Consider the following 21,378-nt stretch of genomic DNA (forward strand, 5'->3'; position numbering starts at 1 on the left):
GTTTCTTTAAGAGCCATATACATGCACATATATACATGCTTAGCTTGGCTCAAATATGATGAGTTTAGGCAACAGCCAATCAGAATTCTGTGCACAGAGAATAATCATTAATATGATCGTTGTGTGCACATAGAAATATCAGGTTATCGGCAGCACACATCTGTTTACACAGGACAAAGTGCCGCCGAGCATGATCATTTTTAAGAAAGCTTAAAAATAATTGCACTAAACAATCGAGTGTTTTGGTTGCCTGTGTTTAGATGGTCTAATAGTCAACTTTTTTTGCCACCTAATCTAACAGCAGCATAATGTACAGGCAAGAGACCAACAGTGTGTCACCTACTAAACTGCTTGCTGTAGTTTTGATAAAAATCAATGTTTTATCAGCAGGAGGTTATCACTCCAGGTCTAGTAGACCTGCAGCTGTGTAGTCCTCCATATTCATGCGCTCTGAATAACCACACCCACGGTCCTGATTCAGAAAGCTGCCAATCAGAGCTGTGAAGCTGATGAAAATGTTTTTTTAAAAAAAAAAAAAACCTGCAGCAAGCAGCTCTGAAAGTAATTAGTGAAACATTGCTAGAATCAGGGTAGTTGCTCCTTCATCTTGCTGCTTTCAGATTGGGTACAAAAACCTGGTGACAGATTCCCTGTAATACAGATCTTTAAATTATGTGTTTACTTTTTCCTTAATTTTTCTATATGCATCATTACTGTGAAATATGTATGTGTGTATGTATATATATATATATGTGTGTATATATATATATTTATTATTTTTAATACATTTGGATCATTATCATATAGGGATGAATTTTGTGAATGCTCACAGGTTTATCAGCACACCCTGCTATTTTCAGCAGCACCGCACAGCCATCCCACCACGTGTGGCCTCTTATGTCTTGTGCCTTTTATTTTCACCTTCACACTTTAGATTTACCAAATAAATCTAATGGCCAAGAACAGTCAGCAGCACACCACTAAATAACAGGTCTTTTTTTACTATGAACCGCAGAGACATCAGTCACATGCTTGACTCTGTTTTGTATTTGGAAATAACCTTCACAAAGTTCTCAGCGGCTCTGAATATAATAAAGGGAGCTCAATTTCCAACATAAAAATGAAAACGAAAGGTATTTGATCACATATACTGCCCAAACCTCAGCACAGTCATAGTTACTAGGGGGAGGGCAGGAAAACTCATCCAAACTTAGCAATGTGGCATGTAATGTCTACTTTATGCAACATTTTTTTTTTTCGTGTTATCATCTTACAAGTTGTTATTCTAATCAGTTGACCATTAAGTGTTCATAATACCGAATCAGCAATCGAGAAATAACATAAAACATAACTTTTAATAATAAGTGTAAAAAGCTACCAAAGATAGTAGTGCAAGTAAATCACTAAATCAAAAACCACAAAAAATAAAGGAGGTAACTGTATAAGTCTCTATAACAGATTACTACCAATATATACATGTGGCTATTCCAAGTCCAAAATTTTTTGAGATTGGACCAGAAAAATACTTGGACTAAACCAGTGCAAAAAAGGCCAAGTAAAAAATGAACAGTTTCCTTATCAGAGGAACTAAAGAGGCCTCTACCCTGTAAAGGTTATCAAGAAATATGCCTATTCATGTATATAATAAGGACATAATAATAAACCCATCAACAAAGAAATGTGAAAAGGAAAGGTCTCACCACATGAAGATGGAGGATGTCCAGGATCAGATGTCCCATCAGAGTCATATCAGGTCAGGAAAAAAGGGGGTTCACCCTATACAAGCCCTGTTTGAACTATAACTGACACCCATGACTCCCGCCCTAACAAGGGCAGTCCACATCTAATCCCTATAAACCATAGCCCTACAAAAATCCCTGTGCATCCCGACGCGTTTCGTCACTAAATGACTCTTCAGGGGACATATTAGCACAAACTGGGCTGCTCCATTTTCATCTTAGGAGGCAGCCTGTATACTCTGTCATGATGCCCAGTTTGTGCTAATATGTCCTTTTCACATTTCTTTGTTGATGGGTTTATTATTATGTCCTTATTATATACATGAATAGGCATATTCCTTGATAACCTTTACAGGGTAGAGGCCTCTTTAGTTCCTCTGATAAGGAAACTGTTCATTTTTTACTTGGCCTTTTTTTGCACTGGTTTAGTCCAAGTATTTTTCTGGTCCAATCTCAAAAAATTTTGGACTTGGAATAGCCACATGTATATATTGGTAGTAATCTATTATAGAGACTTATACAGTTACCTCCTTTATTTTTTGTGGTTTTTGATTTAGTGATTTACTTGGACTACTATCTTTGGTAGCTTTTTACACTTATTATTAAAAGTTATGTTTTATGTTATTTCTCGATTGCTGATTCGGTACTTTGTATCGTGAGAATTTGTGGGTATTTAACCCACTTTTTTGCTGTTTATCACCATTAAGTGTTCATACCATTACCAGTGATCCAAACTAAGGCTATGTTCACATGTTGGCTTTTTCTCTTCAAATTAAAACTGCGTTTTACAATACCAGCAAAAGCTATGATATTTCTGAAATCTCATGCACACACATTGTTTTTTTTCCTTGTTGAATTGGAAAACTTATGTGTTTTTGAAAACTGCAGCATATCACTTCTTTCAGTGTTTCTCCTTGGCCTCATTGGGGGACACAGGTACTGTGGGTGTATGCTACTGCCGCCTGGAGGCTGAGATTAAGTGAAAAGAAGAGGTTATTTCCTCCTCCCCCGTATACACCCTCACCCCGATTGCAGGCGGAAACCAGTTCATGCTTAGTGTCCGTTGGAGGCACACGTCTGTTTTTTCTTCAGACTTCTTTTTTTTTTTTCTTTTCTCTTTATCTATGAAGATGAGACAGGGGCGACGGACCCTATTGAAAGGGTCCGATCTCGCCAAACCAACAACAGGCGAGCACTTGTGAGTGTCGCCTCCACGTATCCTCTCCCACAACGTGGGACATGTCTGGTCTTTTTTTCCCAGACTTTTTTTTTTTTTTCCTGCCATGAAGATAAAACAGGGGCAATGGACCCTATCGAAAGGGTCCGATTTCCCCAAACCATCAACGGGCGAGCACGTGCGAGTGTCGCCTCAACGTATCCTCTCCCGCAACGTGAGACATGATGCCAGACTTAGCCCTGACCACCCCTAGGTATTGAAACCATGGGCTATACAGAGGCACAAGCATAGTCTGTGCGGCCCCCACTGCTCCACCAATGTTAGACGGCGGTGCTGCAAGGCGGCGGACGGTCCCTCTCCTCATCCCGGGTAAGGAACAATGAAGCCAGGGTGCCTGCACCATCCTGGTTGTGGCCCCCCTCCCCTCTACCTGTTCTGGAAGGGTCTTCGACAGCATCGTCATGGAGGGGATAGCCAGGGAGGGCTCCTGCAGCAGCGTCCTCAGGGCTGGAGCCCTCAGCCTCGCAGTTGGCGAAGGTAGTCCCATTTCCTCCCCCCTGGCGCGCATGGCAGCGTGCCCTGAGTTGGCCACGCTTCCTCAGGGTGGTCGGCGGCCCGCCCGTCCCCCGTCGTGGGCAGGCACTAAAAATCCAGCCCACGGCTTCGGCCGGTGATAGGCCGCGGGCAGAAGTCCTGCCTCCCCTCTCCGCGTCACTTCCAGCGGCCCGCCTCCATGGCCTGGGCGGACGTCGGATAAATTGAGCCCCTGGCTTCAGAGCAGGGCTAGGCTGCAACCGGAAGTACTGGCAGGACGCTGCTTCCGACGGCCCGCCCGCAGCTGAGGCGCGCAGAGGAGCAGCACTTGGCGCATCCAGGACACGTGGGGACACAGGATTGGGGTAAGTGCTGCACCCCAACCCCTGAGCCATGCTACGTGTAATCGAGGGGTGCCCTCCTCCCCCCAGAGGGTATTGAGGCCGAGCAGATACAATAAGGCCGGAAAAGTGAAGATGCACACTTTCCTATACGCTGCATGCACCTACTGTCGGGCCGCTTTTCCGCGGGTGCAGAGCAAACAATTGTGCGAAGCCTGCGATTCCGAATGCGCCCAGGAGCCCTCCCCTGCAGCCGAGCCCAGTGTTCCAAGTCCCTCGGAATGGGCCCTATCACTGTCGCAGTCTATGGCATCGCTTACAAAGGTGATCAAGTCCCTTCGCGCCCCAGATAGGGGCAGGGGTAGCGGATCGCCTGTCTTGGAGGGGTCCTCCACCTCACAAGAGCCTCCGGCCTGCAGGGGCCGTTCTTACTCCAGGCAAACGCAGGGGAAATGAACCCACGCGACCCATCCGGTGCCTCGGCATCCGTGAGTTCTGCGTCTCGCTCTCCTTCACCAGTAGTTGAGAGCGGGCAAAGCTCAGATTATGACTCAGATGAACCCCTGGACCTAGATACCCCGGGGTGTCGAGAAACGGTGGACAGCCTTATCGAAGTGGTCAATGAGACGCTGGGGATTGAGGATGATTCCGCCCTGGCTTCAGGCCATAAGGTGTCTTTTAAGCGGGCTAATCAGCCGCATAGAGTATTTTGCACTCACCCAGAGTTCGAGGACATAGTGCAACGACACAGGGAATGGCCAGACAGGCGTTTTTCGGGCCAGAAGGCACGCGAGGCGAGGTATCCGTTTGCCCTGGATTTCTGTAAGAAATGGATGGAATCCCGAATGGTGGTTCCCCCTTGTCACGCTTGGCCTCTAAGACCTTGCTGTCTGTACCTAGTGGTTCTTCTATTAAGGATCCCATGGATCGTCTCATAGAGAGCTTGGCCCGCTCAGTGTTTGAAGCATCAGGATCAGCACTCTCTCCCTCGTTTGCGGTAAAGTGGGTCGCCAAGGCCATGATTTCTTGGTCAGAATCATTGAATAGAGCCTTGCAGGATAGGGGCCTACCTGCGGAGGTATGAGAGATCGCGAGTCAGATCGCTATGGCCGGGACTACTTAATCAATGCTTCTTTGGATGCGGCCAATTGCTCGGCGCAAGTGGCCGCAAACACAATTTCTATTAGAAGAGCGCTATGGTTAAGGACATGGCGGGCCGATTCTACCTCCAAGAAGTCCTTGACTTCCCTGCCTTATCAGTGCGGCCGCCTATTCGGAGAAAGATTAGACCAGCTCATCTCCGATGCCACAGGGGGAAAGAGTAGTTTTCTCCCTCAACAAAGGGTGAAGCAGTCGTTTCGCCACCAGTTTCAGGCACAGTTTATGGCCTTTCGCAACCCCGGGTGGACTACAGCGGCCAGCTCCGCCGCTTCAGATCGCTCCAACCAAAATAGGGAGCGACAGGTCTCATATAGAGCCGACCCGTTGGGGAGGATGCATGCTCGTCAGGCCTGATTGAGGGGAACCAGGTCCCAAAGATCCTCAGCAAAATGACTCTAAGCATTTTTTAGGCGACATCAGCAAAGTAGGCGGCCGCCTACTCTGGTTTCGCCACGTCTGGGTCACCGTCGCACATGACTCATGGGTGACAGAGCTGGTGTCCTCGGGGTACAAGATAGAGTTTGTCAGGTACCCCCCAAAACGTTTCTTTCTTTCCCATCTTCCCAAAGGGGAGACCCGGGTAAGGGCGTTACTAGGAGCCATCGAGTCACTCCAGCACAGCGGAGTGATTATCCCCGTGCCGGAGCATGAGTGGGATCAGGGCTTCTATTCCAACCTATTTGCGGTCCCCAAAAAGGACGGGACAGTCAGGCCTGTTTTGGACCTGAAGCTCCTGAACAAATTCATCAGGATCAGACATTTTCGAATGGAGTCTCTCCGTTTAGTTTTATCTGCCATGGGGCAGGGAGAATACTTGGCCTCTATCGACATCCAGGACGCCTACCTGCACATCCCCTTTTTTCCTCCGCATCAGAGGTTCCTACGCTTCACCATCAATGGCCTACATTTCCAGTTTGTAGCGCTGCCCTTCCGGCTAGCCACCGCCCCCAGGGTGTTCACAAAAGTCATGGCAGTCGTCATGGTCATCTTGCACTCTCGGGGCATAGTCATCTTTGCTGTACCTAGACGACCTCTTGGTCAAGGCCCCTTCATTTCGGGCATGTGAGGAGAGTGTCAGCATCACGCTGGATACCCTTTCCTGCTTAGGGTGGTTAGTCAACATGAAGAAATCATCCCTTGTCCCAGCCCAGAAGATTTCTTTTTTAGGGATGATCTTCGATACCTGCCGAGGGTTGGTATTTCTCCCTCGAGATAAAGCTCTAGCGCTTCGGCAGGGAGTCCGGACTCTTCTCCAACCTGTCCCTCACACCATTTGTTTTGGGATGAGGATACTAGGGAAAATGGTGGCAGCAATAGAAGCGGTTCCGTTCACCCAATTTCATATTCGCCCCCTGCAGCACGCCCTCTTGTCATCTTGGGACAAGAACCCATTCACGCTCGATCACCGATGCCGGTTATCTTCTCAGGTCAGGCAGTCGCTCGAGTGGTGGACAGAAAGTTCCTCCCTGCTTCAGGGGAAGCCTTTTCCCCCAGAGCAGTGGTTAGTAGTCACAACCGATGCCAGGCTCCTCGGCTGGGGAGCGGTTTTTCGCCACCACACGACCCAGGGACAATGGTCGCAACAGGAGGCATGCCTCCCGATCAACTTGTTGGAAATACGAGCGGTCTGGCTGGCTCTGCGACAGTTTCAGCACCTTCTAGCAGGCCGCCCCATCCGGATTCAATTGGACAATGCCACGGCAGTGGCTTACATAAATCATCAAGGGGGCACCCGCAGCAGAGCAACCATGTGCGAGGTAGGGCAAGTTCTTCACTGGGCCGAGAGGAACCATTCGGTGATATCGGCGGCCCACATCCTGGGCATGGAAAACTGGGTGGCGGACTTCCTCAGCCAGCAGGGGATTGCGTCCGGGGAATGGTCTCTGCACCCCGAGGTCTTCCAGCAGATTTGCCCACGGTGGGGAACACCGGATGTGGACATGATGGCCTCCAGGGTGAACGCCAGGCTACCCAGGTTTGTCGCTCGGTCCCGTGACCCACAGGTGATCTCCATGGATGCGTTGGTTCTGCCATGGAACCAGTTTCGCCTCCCATACTTGTTTCCCCCGCTGCGACTACTTCTGAGGGTCATCAAGAAGATCAAAACAGAAGGGGTTCCAGCAATTCTGCTAGCCCCAGACTGGCCCCGTCGAGCGTGGTACACAGACCTAGTGAAGCTGCTCGCTGACGTTCCTTGGTGACTCCTAGAGCGTCCAGATCTACTGTCCAGGGCCCGATCTTCCACCCGAGCTCAGGGGCCCTGTGTTTGACGGCATGGCCGTTGAATCTTGGATTCTGACCCAGGCGGGGTTTGGACGTGAGGTGGTCGCTACAATGGTTAGCGCCCGGAAGCCTACCTCGGCGAGAATTTACCATCACACCTGGAAGGTTTTCTTTGCTTGGTGTCGAGACCGCGGTTATTCTCCACTGAGATTCTCTACTCCCAACATCTTGGCCTTTCTCCAGTCTGGCATAGACTCAGGGTTGGCCCCGAGCTCCCTTAGAAGACAAATATTGTCTTTATCCGTCCTTTTTCAGCGCAGAATTGCTACCAATATGCAGGTGAAAACTTTCATCCAGGGAGTCACCCACTTTGTACCTCCCTATGAGGCACCCCTGGATGCCTGGGACCTTAACCTGGTCCTAAGTGTTCTGCAGGAAGCTCCATTTGAACTGCTACAAGATGTTTCTTTGTCGTACCTTTCCTGGAAAGTGGTATTCCTTGTAGCCATAACTTCCATCAGAAGAGTCTCGAAGCTGGTGGCCCTGTCCTGCCGAGCACTGTTTCTCACCTTCTACAAGGATAAGGTGGTCCTCAGACCAGCTCCCCCCTTTCTGCTGAAGGTCGTTTCCTCGTTTCACATAAATGAGGATATTTTCTTGCCTTCATTTTGTCCAGCACCGGTACACTGCGTGGAAAAAGCTCTTCACACATTGGACCTGGTAAGAGCCCTCAGGAGGTAAGTGTCACGGACGACACACTTTCGGCAGACAGACACGCTGTTCGTGCTCCCCGAGGGACGCAGGAAGGGACTCGCAACCTCAAGATCGACCATAGCCAGGTGGATCCGTCTGACTATTCAGGAGGCCTACCGCATCAGGGGTGCGCCAGTTCCAGCAGGGATCAGAGCACACTCTACTCGGGCAGTGGGCGCCTCTTGGGTGCTTCGGCACCAGGCCTCGACAGAACAGGTTTGCAAGGCAGCAACCTGGTCCAGCCTGCACACGTTTACCAAACACTACAATATCCATACTCGGGCTTCGGCGGATGCAAGCTTGGGTAGAAGGATTCTCCAAGCAACAGTGGCGCACCTTTAGACACAAGGTGCATGTAGCTTGGATTGGTGAGTCAACTTCCCACCCAGGGACTGCTTTAGGACATCCCACAGTACCTGTGTCCCCCAATGAGGCAAAGGAGAAGCATGGATTTTTGTGATAAACTCACCGTAAAATCCTTTTCTCCGAGACGCTCATTGGGGGACACAGCACCCACCCTGATAGCCGGTTGGCTCTTGTTAATTTAATTAATGTGCATTTTTGTGGATATTAGGGTGGTTCTTTTGTGGACATATTGTTATCTGCATTAAGGCTGATTTTTGTTGTTCTCCTACTGCTTTTGCAGTAAACTGGTTTCCGCCCGCAATCGGGGCGAGGGTGTATATGGCGGAGGAGCTAACCTCTTTTTTTCACTTAGTGTCAGCCTCCAGTTGGCGGTAGCATACACCCACAGTACCTGTGTCCCCCAATGAGCGTCTTGGCGAAAAGGATTTTACGGTGAGTTTATCACACAAATCCATGTTTTTGCAGCATTATTTCACCAATAGAAATCGGTGAGTAAGTGGAAAGATGCATAAACAGTGCAGGTATCAAGTTTTTCTGCTTTTTTGGTGCAGAAAAGTAAGGAACAACAACTAAACTGTATCGGCACGCACAAGAGCCAAATGTACTTGAAAAACGCAGGAAAAAAAACTCAGCAAAACCTGCTATTTTAAGCAGCTTTTTTACTTCCAAGAGAGCAGGTTTTCCTGGCAGAAAAAAAATGCCGAAAAATGCAACTTCTGAACATAGTCTAAAACATTCTACTTTCATTAAAAAAAAGAAACATTGACTAAGTTTAATTTCTATTTTTTTTTTATTTTTATTTTGTGTCTGATAAATTTTTTTGTTGGTGAATGGGTGACACTGATATTCCTTCATTTTACTTCTGATTTCACCTCTGAAATCAGACTCAGTAACTGAGGTCTCCTGCTGCCATATTAGTTTATTGTATTACAATTTGACTGATATGTTACACTAACTAGTTCTTTATGTTCTTTTTCGCTTTGTAGGCTGAAGTGCCACAACAAATGCACCAAAGAGGCCCCTCCGTGTCATTTATTAATTATACATCGGGGAGGTACGTGTACCATAGGGACAATGACTTCAGTTGTAAGGGTATGTGTACACGTTGTGGATTTGGCCGCGGATCCGCAGTGGATTTTGCCCTGCTGATCCACAGCAGTTTTCCATGCGGTGTACAGTACCATGTAAACCTATGGAAAACAAGAACCACTATGCACATGCTGTGGAAAATTCCACGCGGAAACGCAGCGGATTATTTTCCCTAGCATGTCAATTCTTTGTGCGGATTCCGCAGCGTTTTTACACCTATTCCATTATAGGAATCCGCAAGTGTAAAAACACAGGGGAAATCTGCACAAAATCTGCACTAAATCGGCAGGTAAAACACAGGTCATTTTACCTGCAGATTCTGTGCGGAAAAATCGGCACAGGAATCCTCAACGTGTGCAAATGCCCTAAGATTTCAGCAGTCAAGATCTTCATTAGTGTTAATATGACCTAAGTGAAATAGAGAGAATTAATGTCACTAGCAGATTTACTGTACCTTTCCTATTATTCAGGAGAAATAAGACCATTGTGTACCATGTGCCAAGCAGGTCACTATGTGGCTGGTGCTAATTTACTGTTATCATGTTAATCTTTCTATGCTACCACAAAAAAAGAGAAACGGAAACCATAGCTGCCAAAAATTAATTTTGGAATAAAATGTATTTTATGCAGGTTCTTGTAGTAAAAATATCATAGAATCATAGAATGTTAGAGTTGGAAGGGACTTCGAGGGTCATAGTGCCCAACCCCCTGCTCAATGCAGGATTCACTAAATGATCTCAGACAAAGTGCTATCACCCCACTGCAAGAAGTCATAGATATTTGTGGACCAAACCTGCTGATTTCGGCACGATCAGCTGTTCATCTATTGGGTATCAGGTTGGGCTGACTTCTCTTCATCGGCATACGTTGGAGGAAAGAAGGGTCAGGCATGTTGGGTTTAAGCATTCCAAGTTGTTATGAACAACCCAAGGGAAGCAACTCGCCTCCAAAAATGTGTGGCAGCAGCTTACTGTCTTCTCCCCATTATGCCTCTTTATAAGGGCTTGTGCAGACAACCTTATTATCTGTCATAGTGCACTCTGACAAAACATCGGATTGCACCCAGACCAAGGTTAGTCTATGGGGCTGTACACACACACAAAAAAAAAAAATCACTGCATGTTCGAGTTGGATCTGATATTTGGATTGCAGTTGGCCACGCAAGTAAAGGAGTGCACGGAAAACACCGTTTTCCGTGCCGTGCATGGACACAATGAAGAAGATGGAGAAATTTTGTTCATCTTCTCCACAGTGTGCTCCTGATCTTTCATCAGAGATAATCGGCTTACACTATGCTGGGTTTGATCAGAGTTTCATTAGCATAATCAGCCGGATTCGCTCAGATAAAATAATATAAGGCCATCTGCACCTTTCCTTACGGTGTGGGGGACTGGGGTTGAAAGGAATAGCTGTCAACCCTTTTTATCAATCTCCAAAGTGAATGGCCACTATTGCAAGTATTTCAAAGAAACAGGATGCTGCACCAGACATATATGATGGCCTTCTACCACAGAGATAGTAAACAGTAATGTCACAGTACAGGAAAAATAAGCAATACAATCTGTGCACAGGCATCCCAGTCCACACCACAGCTTTCTCTGTACATTGTATAATTACAGTAAGCTTATAATCAGTGCTGGTTTGACTAGGAGGCAAACGGGCAGCTAGTCTGGCAATGATAATTTCCTGATGATAAATCACTGATCGTATTGAAACACACAGACTAGTAAGTGACACATCACCGAAATCTGTGTTTCAGGCACTACTTCATACCGCCTTCAGATTACAAAGCAAAAACTGGCTGACAGATTCCCTTTAAAGACATAAGATCCTAGCATTCCCACTTCAATATAATCTGTTTGTCTCGAAGACTGCCATTAGTATCTGTCGGTAGCGTACACTTGCTTGTATAGGATGTGCTGCTGTGATGAGAGGGGAATATCCCGCAAATGCAGCATATTTATTGGCTACTTCTATACCATTAAAAAAAATTCTAAGCCTAAGGTTGATTATTACTAACAGGGATTTATTTTAATTTTAGCACGACTAGTTAGGACTGAATCCGTTCCATGCGACATCAACAATCCTTTAAGAAAACCTCCGCGGTACTCAGACCTCCATGTCAGCCAAACCCTTCCTAAAACCAACAAGATTAACAAGGTAAGTCACCATTGGTCAGAGCGGCTCAATAAGCAGCTTATCTGCGTGTTATCTGTCAAGGATGGGATAAATTGGAGAAGATGACCAGACTAGAGGAAGAAGCGAACAGAACAATGCTATACATGCATTCTGTACATGCCGCCTAGATAATCATGGCGAAGTTCACCCATTCCTTTTAAGACATGGCGTCTGGTTTACGGCAAGCTTCAGACGGATTTCATTGTTTACTACCAGCATACAATCATCTAGTTCTGGTTTAATTATAAAGGGGCTGAATGTAGGAAGCCATGTTCATCAAATCTCATTTATTCATGTTGTCAGTATCAATAGCTGAGACATATGGATATACGTACCGGAGACTTCACAGGCCTGGCATGGCATTTGTACAGATGGATAGAGTCAGGGACAAATACACATGTCTACACTACACAACAGATAACAGGAAACACAGACCTGATTGCATTACATTGATTTGTTTTATGCCAGTCATCGCAATTATGGCATGTTCCTCTCATTTATAACGTAAGATGTAACTCTGGAACACTCCAAGATCGGAAACATTGAACTTTCCATTGCCTTCAGTAGTATTGCTGGTTATTTCAGAGTGTTTTCTCCTTGAGATATTGACTCCACTATTCTAAGGCCTTCTTTCCGCATCTGTTGGACCCTTGGTATAAAGTATACAGAAAATATATAGTACTAGCATACATATGTATGAATGACCACACATGTATTATTACAGATATTAGATTTCGAAAGAAAGCATTGAGCACCAGTACAGTAAATTCATTGATTACTAAGAGCATGAGTAGTCTGATTGCCTTCTCTATTCACTTCTTGTACTGGAGTCTAGATTTAAAGGGATTCATGCAATGTTATTTGAACCCCCTATTTATTATGCTGATAGCTGGACCTTACACGACAAGGTCTTTTATTTGTTCATTTTGTGCACCCCCCCCCATTTCTTCATGGACTGTAAGCTTGTGAGCCGGACCCTCACTCCTCTTGGTATGTGTTCAATGATGTGTCACTCTGTAATGTCGTATCTTGTTTATACATTACCCCTATAAATTGTAAAGGGCTGCAGAATATGTTGGTGCTACAGAAATAAATGTTTTTACTATTTTTGTAAAAGATTGGTAGCAAAATTTGGAAATGATCTATTATCCATAGGAAAGGATATGGCTTCCCAATCGATGGAAGTTTGACTGCTTGTACCTCTATTGATCCTGAGAACCAAGACTCTGAAGAGACAACCCTTGTGAATGAAGTGGTTGTCAATCATACGCACCTCTGCCCTATTCATTCTTAGTCGTACTGCCAGAGATAGCCAAGCGCAGCGTTCACTGGTCTTCAGCACCCCCATTAATGGAATGGAGGTACACATGGTTGGCCACCGCTCCATTCACATGGGGGTCTCTTCACACACTTGGTTCTCAGGATCAATTGGGGTTCCAGTGGTTAGGGCATAATTAACAATCCTGGCACAACCCCTTTAAGGGGGGTTGAGGGGAATTCATGTTACAGAAACCTCTATGGTTAAAGGGAACTTGACAGGTTCCTTGATGGTCACCATATTGATTCGGATGGGGATTTGTGTATTCTGATAAGGTGTTTTATGAGGAACATTAATGTTCCTATCTTTTAAAAATGAACACTCGCAGTTTTACATATGCAAATGAGCCAGGACTAATATGCAAATGAGCCAAGACTAATCTGGCATTGTCTCTTCCCCTAGACTAGTCCTGCCTTGGATTTTCTCCCTAAGCTTGAGTAACAGCCTGTCTAGTGATTTTAATGTAGCGAGTTGTGCCTGCAGGCTATCAGTCATGTGCAGGGAGGTGGGAATAGGGGATCTGAGGCAGGACTAGTCTAGGGGAAGAGACCCCAAAGGACTAGTCCTGCCTCATTGTCGTAGGTGACCCTGCAAGATCAAAGTTCATTTCTACAAAATAGGATCGTTAGTGTGAAAAATAAAACACCTCATGAGTAGAGTTGAGCGACTTTGGTCGGATCGGGTTTCATGAAACAAAATTTGAGTCGGATGAAACTGGTCCGACTATGGCAAAAAAAAGACGGAGTTTAGTCCGAAACCCGACCCCAATGCAAGTCAATGGGGAATAAAAGTCGGCATTGAGCGGATGAATGTTTTTTTACCCTAGTCGGACCAGCTTCATCCAACTCAAATTTTGTTTCATGAAACCCGATCCGACCAAAGTTGCTGAACTCTACTTATGAGAATAAACAAATCCATATCTGTACAGTATAGTAGCAGTTTGGGACAGTCTGCAAACTTGACAAGTTTCCTTTTAATGAAGTCTGTTTTTGAAAAAGGTAGGTGACAACCAGTATGCCAATGGTGGGCACCCTGTTTTGCCTGGGAAATCCAAAATGGCACATATACACTATTTACAATGATATAGAATAGAATTCTGGACAATTTTAAGCAGAGAAGAAATAAAGAAGTTACGATTATTGGAACAAATATTTCATTATTATTATTATTTTTGGGTGGTGTATAGCAGGAGATTGATGTTTTCTCCTGAACACTACATCTTTACTGAAAAACTCCACCATCGGAAACACTTCCGTTCATGCCAACGACTACATAAATGTATTCATAATTGGCGTTAACAAGGGCCAACAGGATGATGCTGAAATAGCCCTTGTAATTAAAGAAATAGGACCCGCTGTTCGGTGGTTGTGTGATACGGACATGTTTCCCGTCCAAAGCCCCACCACAGTTAGGAAACTGCCAAAGTTGCTCAAAATCGGAGGCAATCTTTTTCCAATCCTCCTCCGTGTTGGGAAATTCCATGTAGCTACGTAGACAATTGAAAATAGCTTTACATGTCTCCGGAATAAGAGCGCTGAGCAGGCTCCTCGAAATTACAGCAGAAAAATGCAAGTCCTGAAGTGAGCGTCCTGTGGCCAGGAATAGCAGCGTGACTGCCATTCTTTCATCAGCTGGGATGGCAGCACGCATCACTGTATCCTTTTGTTGAATAAGTGGAGTAATTTTTTCGAGTAAATAGATAAACGATTCCTCCGACATTCGCAGATAGTTACGGAAATCATGTGGATTTTTCTCCTGCAGCTCTCTCACTAGTTGCATGTGGGACAATTCGGACCTCTTCTGCAGCCATTCTCTGGTCCACATGCGACACTTTCTTTTTGAACGCCTCTCCAGCATCCGTGCCTCATCTCGACGCCGAGCTTCCTCAACCAGCAAGGCAGCCACCACAACAGAACACTGCGCATTGTTCATGATGGTGCAAACTAAAAAAAAAGGAAAAAGATTATAAAAGTTTCAACAAAACAATAAAGCAATTATTAAAACTGTACATGCAACGTGTGATGCAAAATTGCATACCATGCCAGAAAACGTGCTTTGACCACCTAAAATGGCTGACCATGCAAAAGCATATGTACACAGATAGAAGCCAAGCCCTCCCTCCAGAGCAATGATAGCAGATAATTGTAAGGTGTCCTATAAATTAAGCAAATGGAAATGCATTTGAGACCCCAAAGATACCTACCGTGAACACAGAGTTTAGGTGTCTGAAGAACCGTTGAATAATAGATCAATCGATGTGGAGTCACAGCCGGTGAACGCTACTAGGATCTGCAAGCCAGGACGCACGCGGTCAGGAACAAAGAACTGAAGCGCTACTATGTTACCTTCTTTTAAAGGCAAGGCCGCCAATCAGGACGTGGGAGCCACCACCAATCGGAGCTGAGGGGGCATGAAAAAGGGACCGCAAATCCACGCCTGTGTGACTATAGCGTCACACAGTACATCCTTCATCGGGGTTTGAATCGTCAGAGTAGCTGCAATGTGACAGGGTCCCAACGACCACCGACATCGTTACAAAGGTCGCCACAGGTTGCCGTATCGTTACTGCGTCGTTGGGTAGATCTGACTGTTTGGCATTTCACCAGTGACCACATAGCGATGCAGCAACGATCCCTACCAGGTCGTGTCATTGTCGGGATCGTTGTAGCGTCGCTAAGTGTGACGGAGCCTTAAGTTTTCCTCTTTTTTTTTTCCCCTCCCTTTTGAGATTGATATCAATGTAGAAAATGCAGTGCCCCAAGCAAACAGCTTAAGGAATAAAACATAATAAAATGGTGAAATGTTTGGGATAAACATAACACTAAACCTGGATTGAACAGAAATAACTGTGACGCTTGAAAGAGAGCAAAATGTCAGTTTTATCTGAGATTAGTCCATGGGTTCCTGCTTTCGTCATCAGACATGAACAATTAGTTTGGGCAAATCTAGACAATGACAGATATTTCCAAAGGCGCGGGGCTTTTTCTTTTCAGAACAAGTGGCTTTATATATAGATTTGAGCCGAGGCATTTACATAAAAAAAATTGAGTAATGCGTTAATAAGTTGCCGTGCAAAGATTATTTCCACGTTTTACTTGAAATATATTGGGCGTGTAATTGAAAGTGACAGTCTTCTGCCCATGATCTGCAGAGTGATGCGTGTAACGTATATGATATATTCAGAACTAAGTGCGTCTTTACCACAGAGCTTACACTCGAGTGACAGCTCACAATACAATGTCAATCAGAAGAATATTTAGTGTTTATATTATATACTGTATATTATTGGAGCTTTGTTATCTTATCCTGATTTCTTGTGTATTGACTTTAATGTTATAAGGCAAATCATTGATTAACGTCACAAGGTTCTTGATGAATGCTCTGAAGATCGCAGGGGAAGCATGCTGGAGTTGTGGGAGCAGTGGGCGAGTGACGGACAGGTTATGCTGAGGGCACAATGTTCACTTGTTCCTTTGTAGAAGTGACTGGATGGCTGCGGAGCCATCTGCTTCCAGCCTCTTCCAGATGGTATGTAGGGATTTTAGGCATTGTATCTTTACATATAAATAAAATAAGATAATAACAAAACAAACAAACCCTGGTGAGGAGGCGGACTGAGAAACTGTGTGGGAAATAAATCAGGCTGAGTGATAGCAAAAAATCAGCTTGTATCTTTTGCATCCAGACTTATCTTACAGCCATTCCCAAAGAACACGTGGGCTATGTTGGGGCTAAGCTTTGGTCTTTGATAATGCCTTTCACCAAGTCACTAAGAATTGCTGCCTTAAAGGGGATATCCGAGACTTTCAAAAAAACAAAAAATGTACCTAAACACTAACTGACAGATTATGGCAGCTTACCTGCCTATTGTGCACGATGCCGTTCTTCTCCAGCACAGAGCGGTCACAGACATTACTGCCGGGGATTCAAAAGCCTCTGCTGATGTCACAGCTACAGATTAGAGACTTCGTTTCTGGTCCACTCTGTAGACGTCCGGGACTTTCAAAGACTTTCTTATTGACAGCCGGATCCCACTGCCTAACTGGGGGAGCCGGATGGCAATCAGACTGACGTAAGTGCTAGCCCGTCCTGTCAGCAGAGGCAGCTGAATCACCAGCAGGAGAGGTATGTGACTGCTCTATGCTGTGGAAGAACGGCGCCATACACAACAGACAGGTAAGTTGCAATTATTTGCCTGTTAGTGCTTAGGTACAATTTTGTTTTTCGAAAAGTCCTGAATACCCCCTTTAACTCATTGACTTCAGTTGTACTTTGCTTGCTATATTTTACGAGGGGATCATGACTTTTGTGCATTCTGACATACCTTCAGAACCACTGAAGCCCCAAAATTCAGATAAAACAGCATTATTCTTTAACACCTCCATGTAACGCCTACAGGAGTCCAGGTAGTTAAGATATAGGAATTTGTTTGACAGTGTTTTCACTCATAATAGTTATTAATTGCCTTACCCTAAATAATCCAGTAGTGTTTATATAAGGGTAAAGATCAGTTCCATCTGCAGAGGATCAACTTTTAGTCAAATTTCCAGAAATTCGCAAACTTAAACTCTATGAGTTTCATTTTGAAAGGATCACGAAAAAAAGTAGTCTGGCACTATTTCCTACTTTTCATAAGAGAGCGGGCTAAAGACGTTTTCCGTGGCTATGCAATACTAACCTACAGCTTTGACGTCATATGGTCACATGATCTATCCCCATTTATTGAGAGGATTAACACCTTGTGCGGTGGTGGCCAGTACGTGAGCTACCAGTAGAGCAGAGGAGGGCAAATTGTACAGCAGACTTGTATTCCATCTCCAGAATCACCTGGTAAGTGGCCAATACAGATCCTCTTGAAGGCAAATCTCTCTCTCTCTCTTCCTCTTTCTATGCAATTACAAACTTTCCAGTAACACGATTCCTTTCAAATTTATTTTATTTGAATCAAATTTTGAGGTAGAATTCGGCAGAGACCTCAAACTAATTTTCAAGTGATCTGCTCATCTCCAGTACAGAGCCCAAATGTTTCTGAGTTTGGCAGTGCAGACGGAGTAGAGGTCTAATCTGTGGTGAATACTGATGACAGTTCATTAATTACTGTGAGAAATTTGTTAAACAACTCCTTATATTTAAGCTTCCTAATATCTGTGAGTGCAAAAAAAAGCTTGATTAGGATCCTGTTAACCACAAGCTCAACAAAATTTTCACGATGGAAATGGACATAGTGGTGTTAATCCACACTATGCCCTAGACAGATCAATAAATAACTGTGATCCACCCTGACTTTGCTGGTGTGCATTTATTACAGTACTCTGATGATGAGTACCCAGTCATGTTAACCTATACTTATACATTTATGAAGATACGTTTTGTCCAATGTGTCACTGTGTGTCTGCTCTCCTCTCATCTGCTTCCCAATGTGTTATCTCTTTTGTTTTCCCAGGACCACATTCCAGTGCCCTACCAGCCAGATTCCAGCAGCAACCCTTCCTCTACGACATCCTCCACACCGTCCTCACCTGCTCCTCCGCTTCCCCCCAGTGCCACCCCACCCTCTCCTCTCCACCCATCCCCACAATGCACCCGCCAGCAGAAGCCGTTCAACTTACCAGGTACCAAAGCCCCCCTGGGACAGACAAAGAGCTTCAGAACCTAATTCTGTACTATATTACTGACACAGAGAAGGTTACATTAGTTATGTCACATATGAGGGGGTTCTGGTGTGCTCAGTAAATAACAATAAACGTTGGCTGGAGCATTGGAGGGCAGATTGTCTTTATACAACCCTATAGGTTGCTCTTTGGACATGATACCTACATAGTGATGTATGCATGCATCCCGCATATCCTCCTCACAGCTCAGCCTGTGTGACTGTATAGATGACTATTAGACCTTTTGGTTTACAGCAGTAAAACTAAGAATCCCCCAATAACCAATAGATTACCAGCCAGTCTGCATGTATATATCTGGTGATACTTTGTAAAAGTTAAAGCTACTTCACTATTGGTGATTATTGGCCTTTAAATTTAAGCATTTAATTATTTTTTTTAAATTATATCAAATATCTCTATTTGCAAACGATTGTATCTAATATATAAAGCTCAAGTGTGTGTATGTATGTATGTGTGTATGTCCGGGATTGGAGCTACAGCCACAAAATTTGGCACATTCACACGTCTGGACCCCGAGAGTGTCCTAGGCTATGTTGGGAGGCGAAATTTTAACCCTGCGCGTACCAATTCACCAAACAATTTTGCCCCTATCTACATAATGGGGAAAAAGTGTGTGTGTATCAAGCCCCACCCCTCATTATGATGTCATAATGGTTGCAATGGCGACGCTGATGTCATCATAGGTTGCACGCCAGCCCCGCCGCTCATTATGATGTCATAATGGTTGACTATGGGATGGAGGATGTGTGAGGGGTATATGGGCACTGGACTATGGGATGGAGGATATGTATGATGGGTATATGGGCATGGGACTATGGGATGGCGGATATGTATGATGGGTATATGGGCATGGGACTATGGGATGGAGGATATGTATGATGGGTATATGGGCATGGGACTATGAGATGAAGGATGTGTGATGGATATATGGGCACTCGACTATGGGATGGCGAATATGTATGATTGGTATATGGACATGGGACTATGGGATGGAGGATGTGTGATGGGTATATGGGCATGGGACTATGGGATGGAGGATGTGTGATGGGTATATGGGCACTCAACTATGGGATGGAGGATGTATGATGGGTATATGGGCACGGGCCTATAGGATCGTGGATATGTATGATGGGTATATGGGGACGGGACTATGGGATGGAGGATAATTATAATTTGCTATAACTAACCACAGCACAGTTAGTTACTATGCCCGGGCAGCGCCGGGCTCTTCAACTAGTTATTAATATAATAATAATTATTATTATCATCATGATTGTGAAAATATAAGATTTATCTGACATAATTACAAATTAATAGATTCTTCCTTATTGTGACTCCTGCACATTTAGTATCCTGCTTCGTCATGTAGGAAATAGTCAAAATGTCAGGTCAGATCTTCAATGTGAGCAGCTCAGGCGCCGAAATAGCAACTAACTGGACTAAGCTCATATCAGTCAAAAATGTACCGTAGGTATCTTGTGCATTTCTATTGAACTGTCAGGTTAGATGCTCTTCACATTAGTGTTGGATGCACTATGGTCATTGTCTAAATCTGTGAAATTCAGTGAGAAGCTCTGGGGAGGGATAGAAGTGCACACAAAATAGGGCAATACCATCTGGTAAAGGATAAGTATAAGCGATGGAAGCACGAGACTGACGGTATGTTGTACAGGCACCATTCCTATAGAAGCGAAGAAAGCCACTGCTACCCCGTAGCTGAAGGAAATGGCTCTTCCAGGTGTATAAGGGCAAAAATGGAAACTGTTAACGTTTAGGCGGGCTGTGATGTAGGAATGAAGAGCCTTCATATTCCAAATCGTTTTTTCTTAACACAAACACATTTCTGTACCTGACCGTCCCCTTTGTCAAGGTATAAAAAGTGTCCAGGGTACAACAACTGGTTTCTATACCTTGAGAAAGGTACTGGTCTGACGCAGAAAATCGTTGGTATTAATAAAAACTGATTTGGAATACAGTTGTGGCCAAAAGTATTGACACCCCTGCAGTTCTGTCAGATAATACTCAGTTTCTTCCTGAAAATGATTGCAAACACAAATTCTTTGGTATTATTATCTTCATTTAATTTGTCTTAAATGAAAAAACACAAAAAGAATTGTCCTAAAGCCAAATTGGATATAATTCCACACCAAATATAAAAAAGAGGGTGGACAAAAGTATTGGCACTGTTCGAAAAATCATGTGATGCTTCTCTAATTTGTGTAATTAACAGCACCTGTAACTTACCTGTGGCACCTAACAGGTGTTGGCAATAACTAAATCACACTTGCAGCTAGTTGACATGGATTAAAGTTGACTCAACCTCTGTCCTGTGTCCTTGTGTGTACCACATTGAGCATGGAGAAAAGAAAGACCAAAGAACTGTCTGAGGACTTGAGAAACCAAATTGTGTGGAAGCATGAGCAATCTCAAGGCTACAAGTCCATCTCCAAAGACCTGAATGTTCCTGTGTCTACCGTGCGCAGTGTCATCAAGAAGTTTGAAGCCCATGGCACTGTGGCTAACCTCCCTAGATGTGGATGGAAAAGAAAAATTGACAAGAGATTTCAACGCAAGATTGTGCGGATGTTGGATAAAGAACCTCGACTAACATCCAAACAAGTTCAAGCTGCCCTGCTGTCCGAGGGTACAACAGTGTCAACCCGTACTATCCGTCGGCGTCTGAATGAAGAGAGACTGTATGGGAGGAGACCCAGGAAGACCCCACTTCTTACCCCGTGACATAAAAAAGCCAGGCTGGAGTTTGCAAAAACACCTGGAAAAGCCTAAACCGTTTTGGAACAATGTTCTCTGGTCAGATGAGACAAAA

At 44.7% G+C, this 21,378-nt stretch overlaps 1 protein-coding gene across 2 annotated transcripts in view; it reads left to right on the plus strand.

Moving 5' to 3' along the window:
• Nucleotides 1-21,378, plus strand: part of KSR2 (kinase suppressor of ras 2) — an 887,084-nt gene that overhangs the window by 610,532 nt on the left and 255,174 nt on the right. For both annotated transcript variants that reach the window (XM_073560006.1, XM_073560082.1), the window contains exons 8-10: nucleotides 9,281-9,348; nucleotides 11,425-11,543; nucleotides 18,323-18,491. In XM_073560006.1, the coding sequence (XP_073416107.1) occupies nucleotides 9,281-9,348; nucleotides 11,425-11,543; nucleotides 18,323-18,491 (356 nt within the window). The remainder of the gene's footprint in view (nucleotides 1-9,280; nucleotides 9,349-11,424; nucleotides 11,544-18,322; nucleotides 18,492-21,378) is intronic.

The sequence above is a fragment of the Dendrobates tinctorius genome, unplaced genomic scaffold (assembly GCF_039654945.1).
Source record: "Dendrobates tinctorius isolate UK_male_01 unplaced genomic scaffold, ASM3965494v1 ptg000003l, whole genome shotgun sequence".
NCBI classification, from domain to species: Eukaryota; Metazoa; Chordata; class Amphibia; order Anura; family Dendrobatidae; genus Dendrobates; species Dendrobates tinctorius.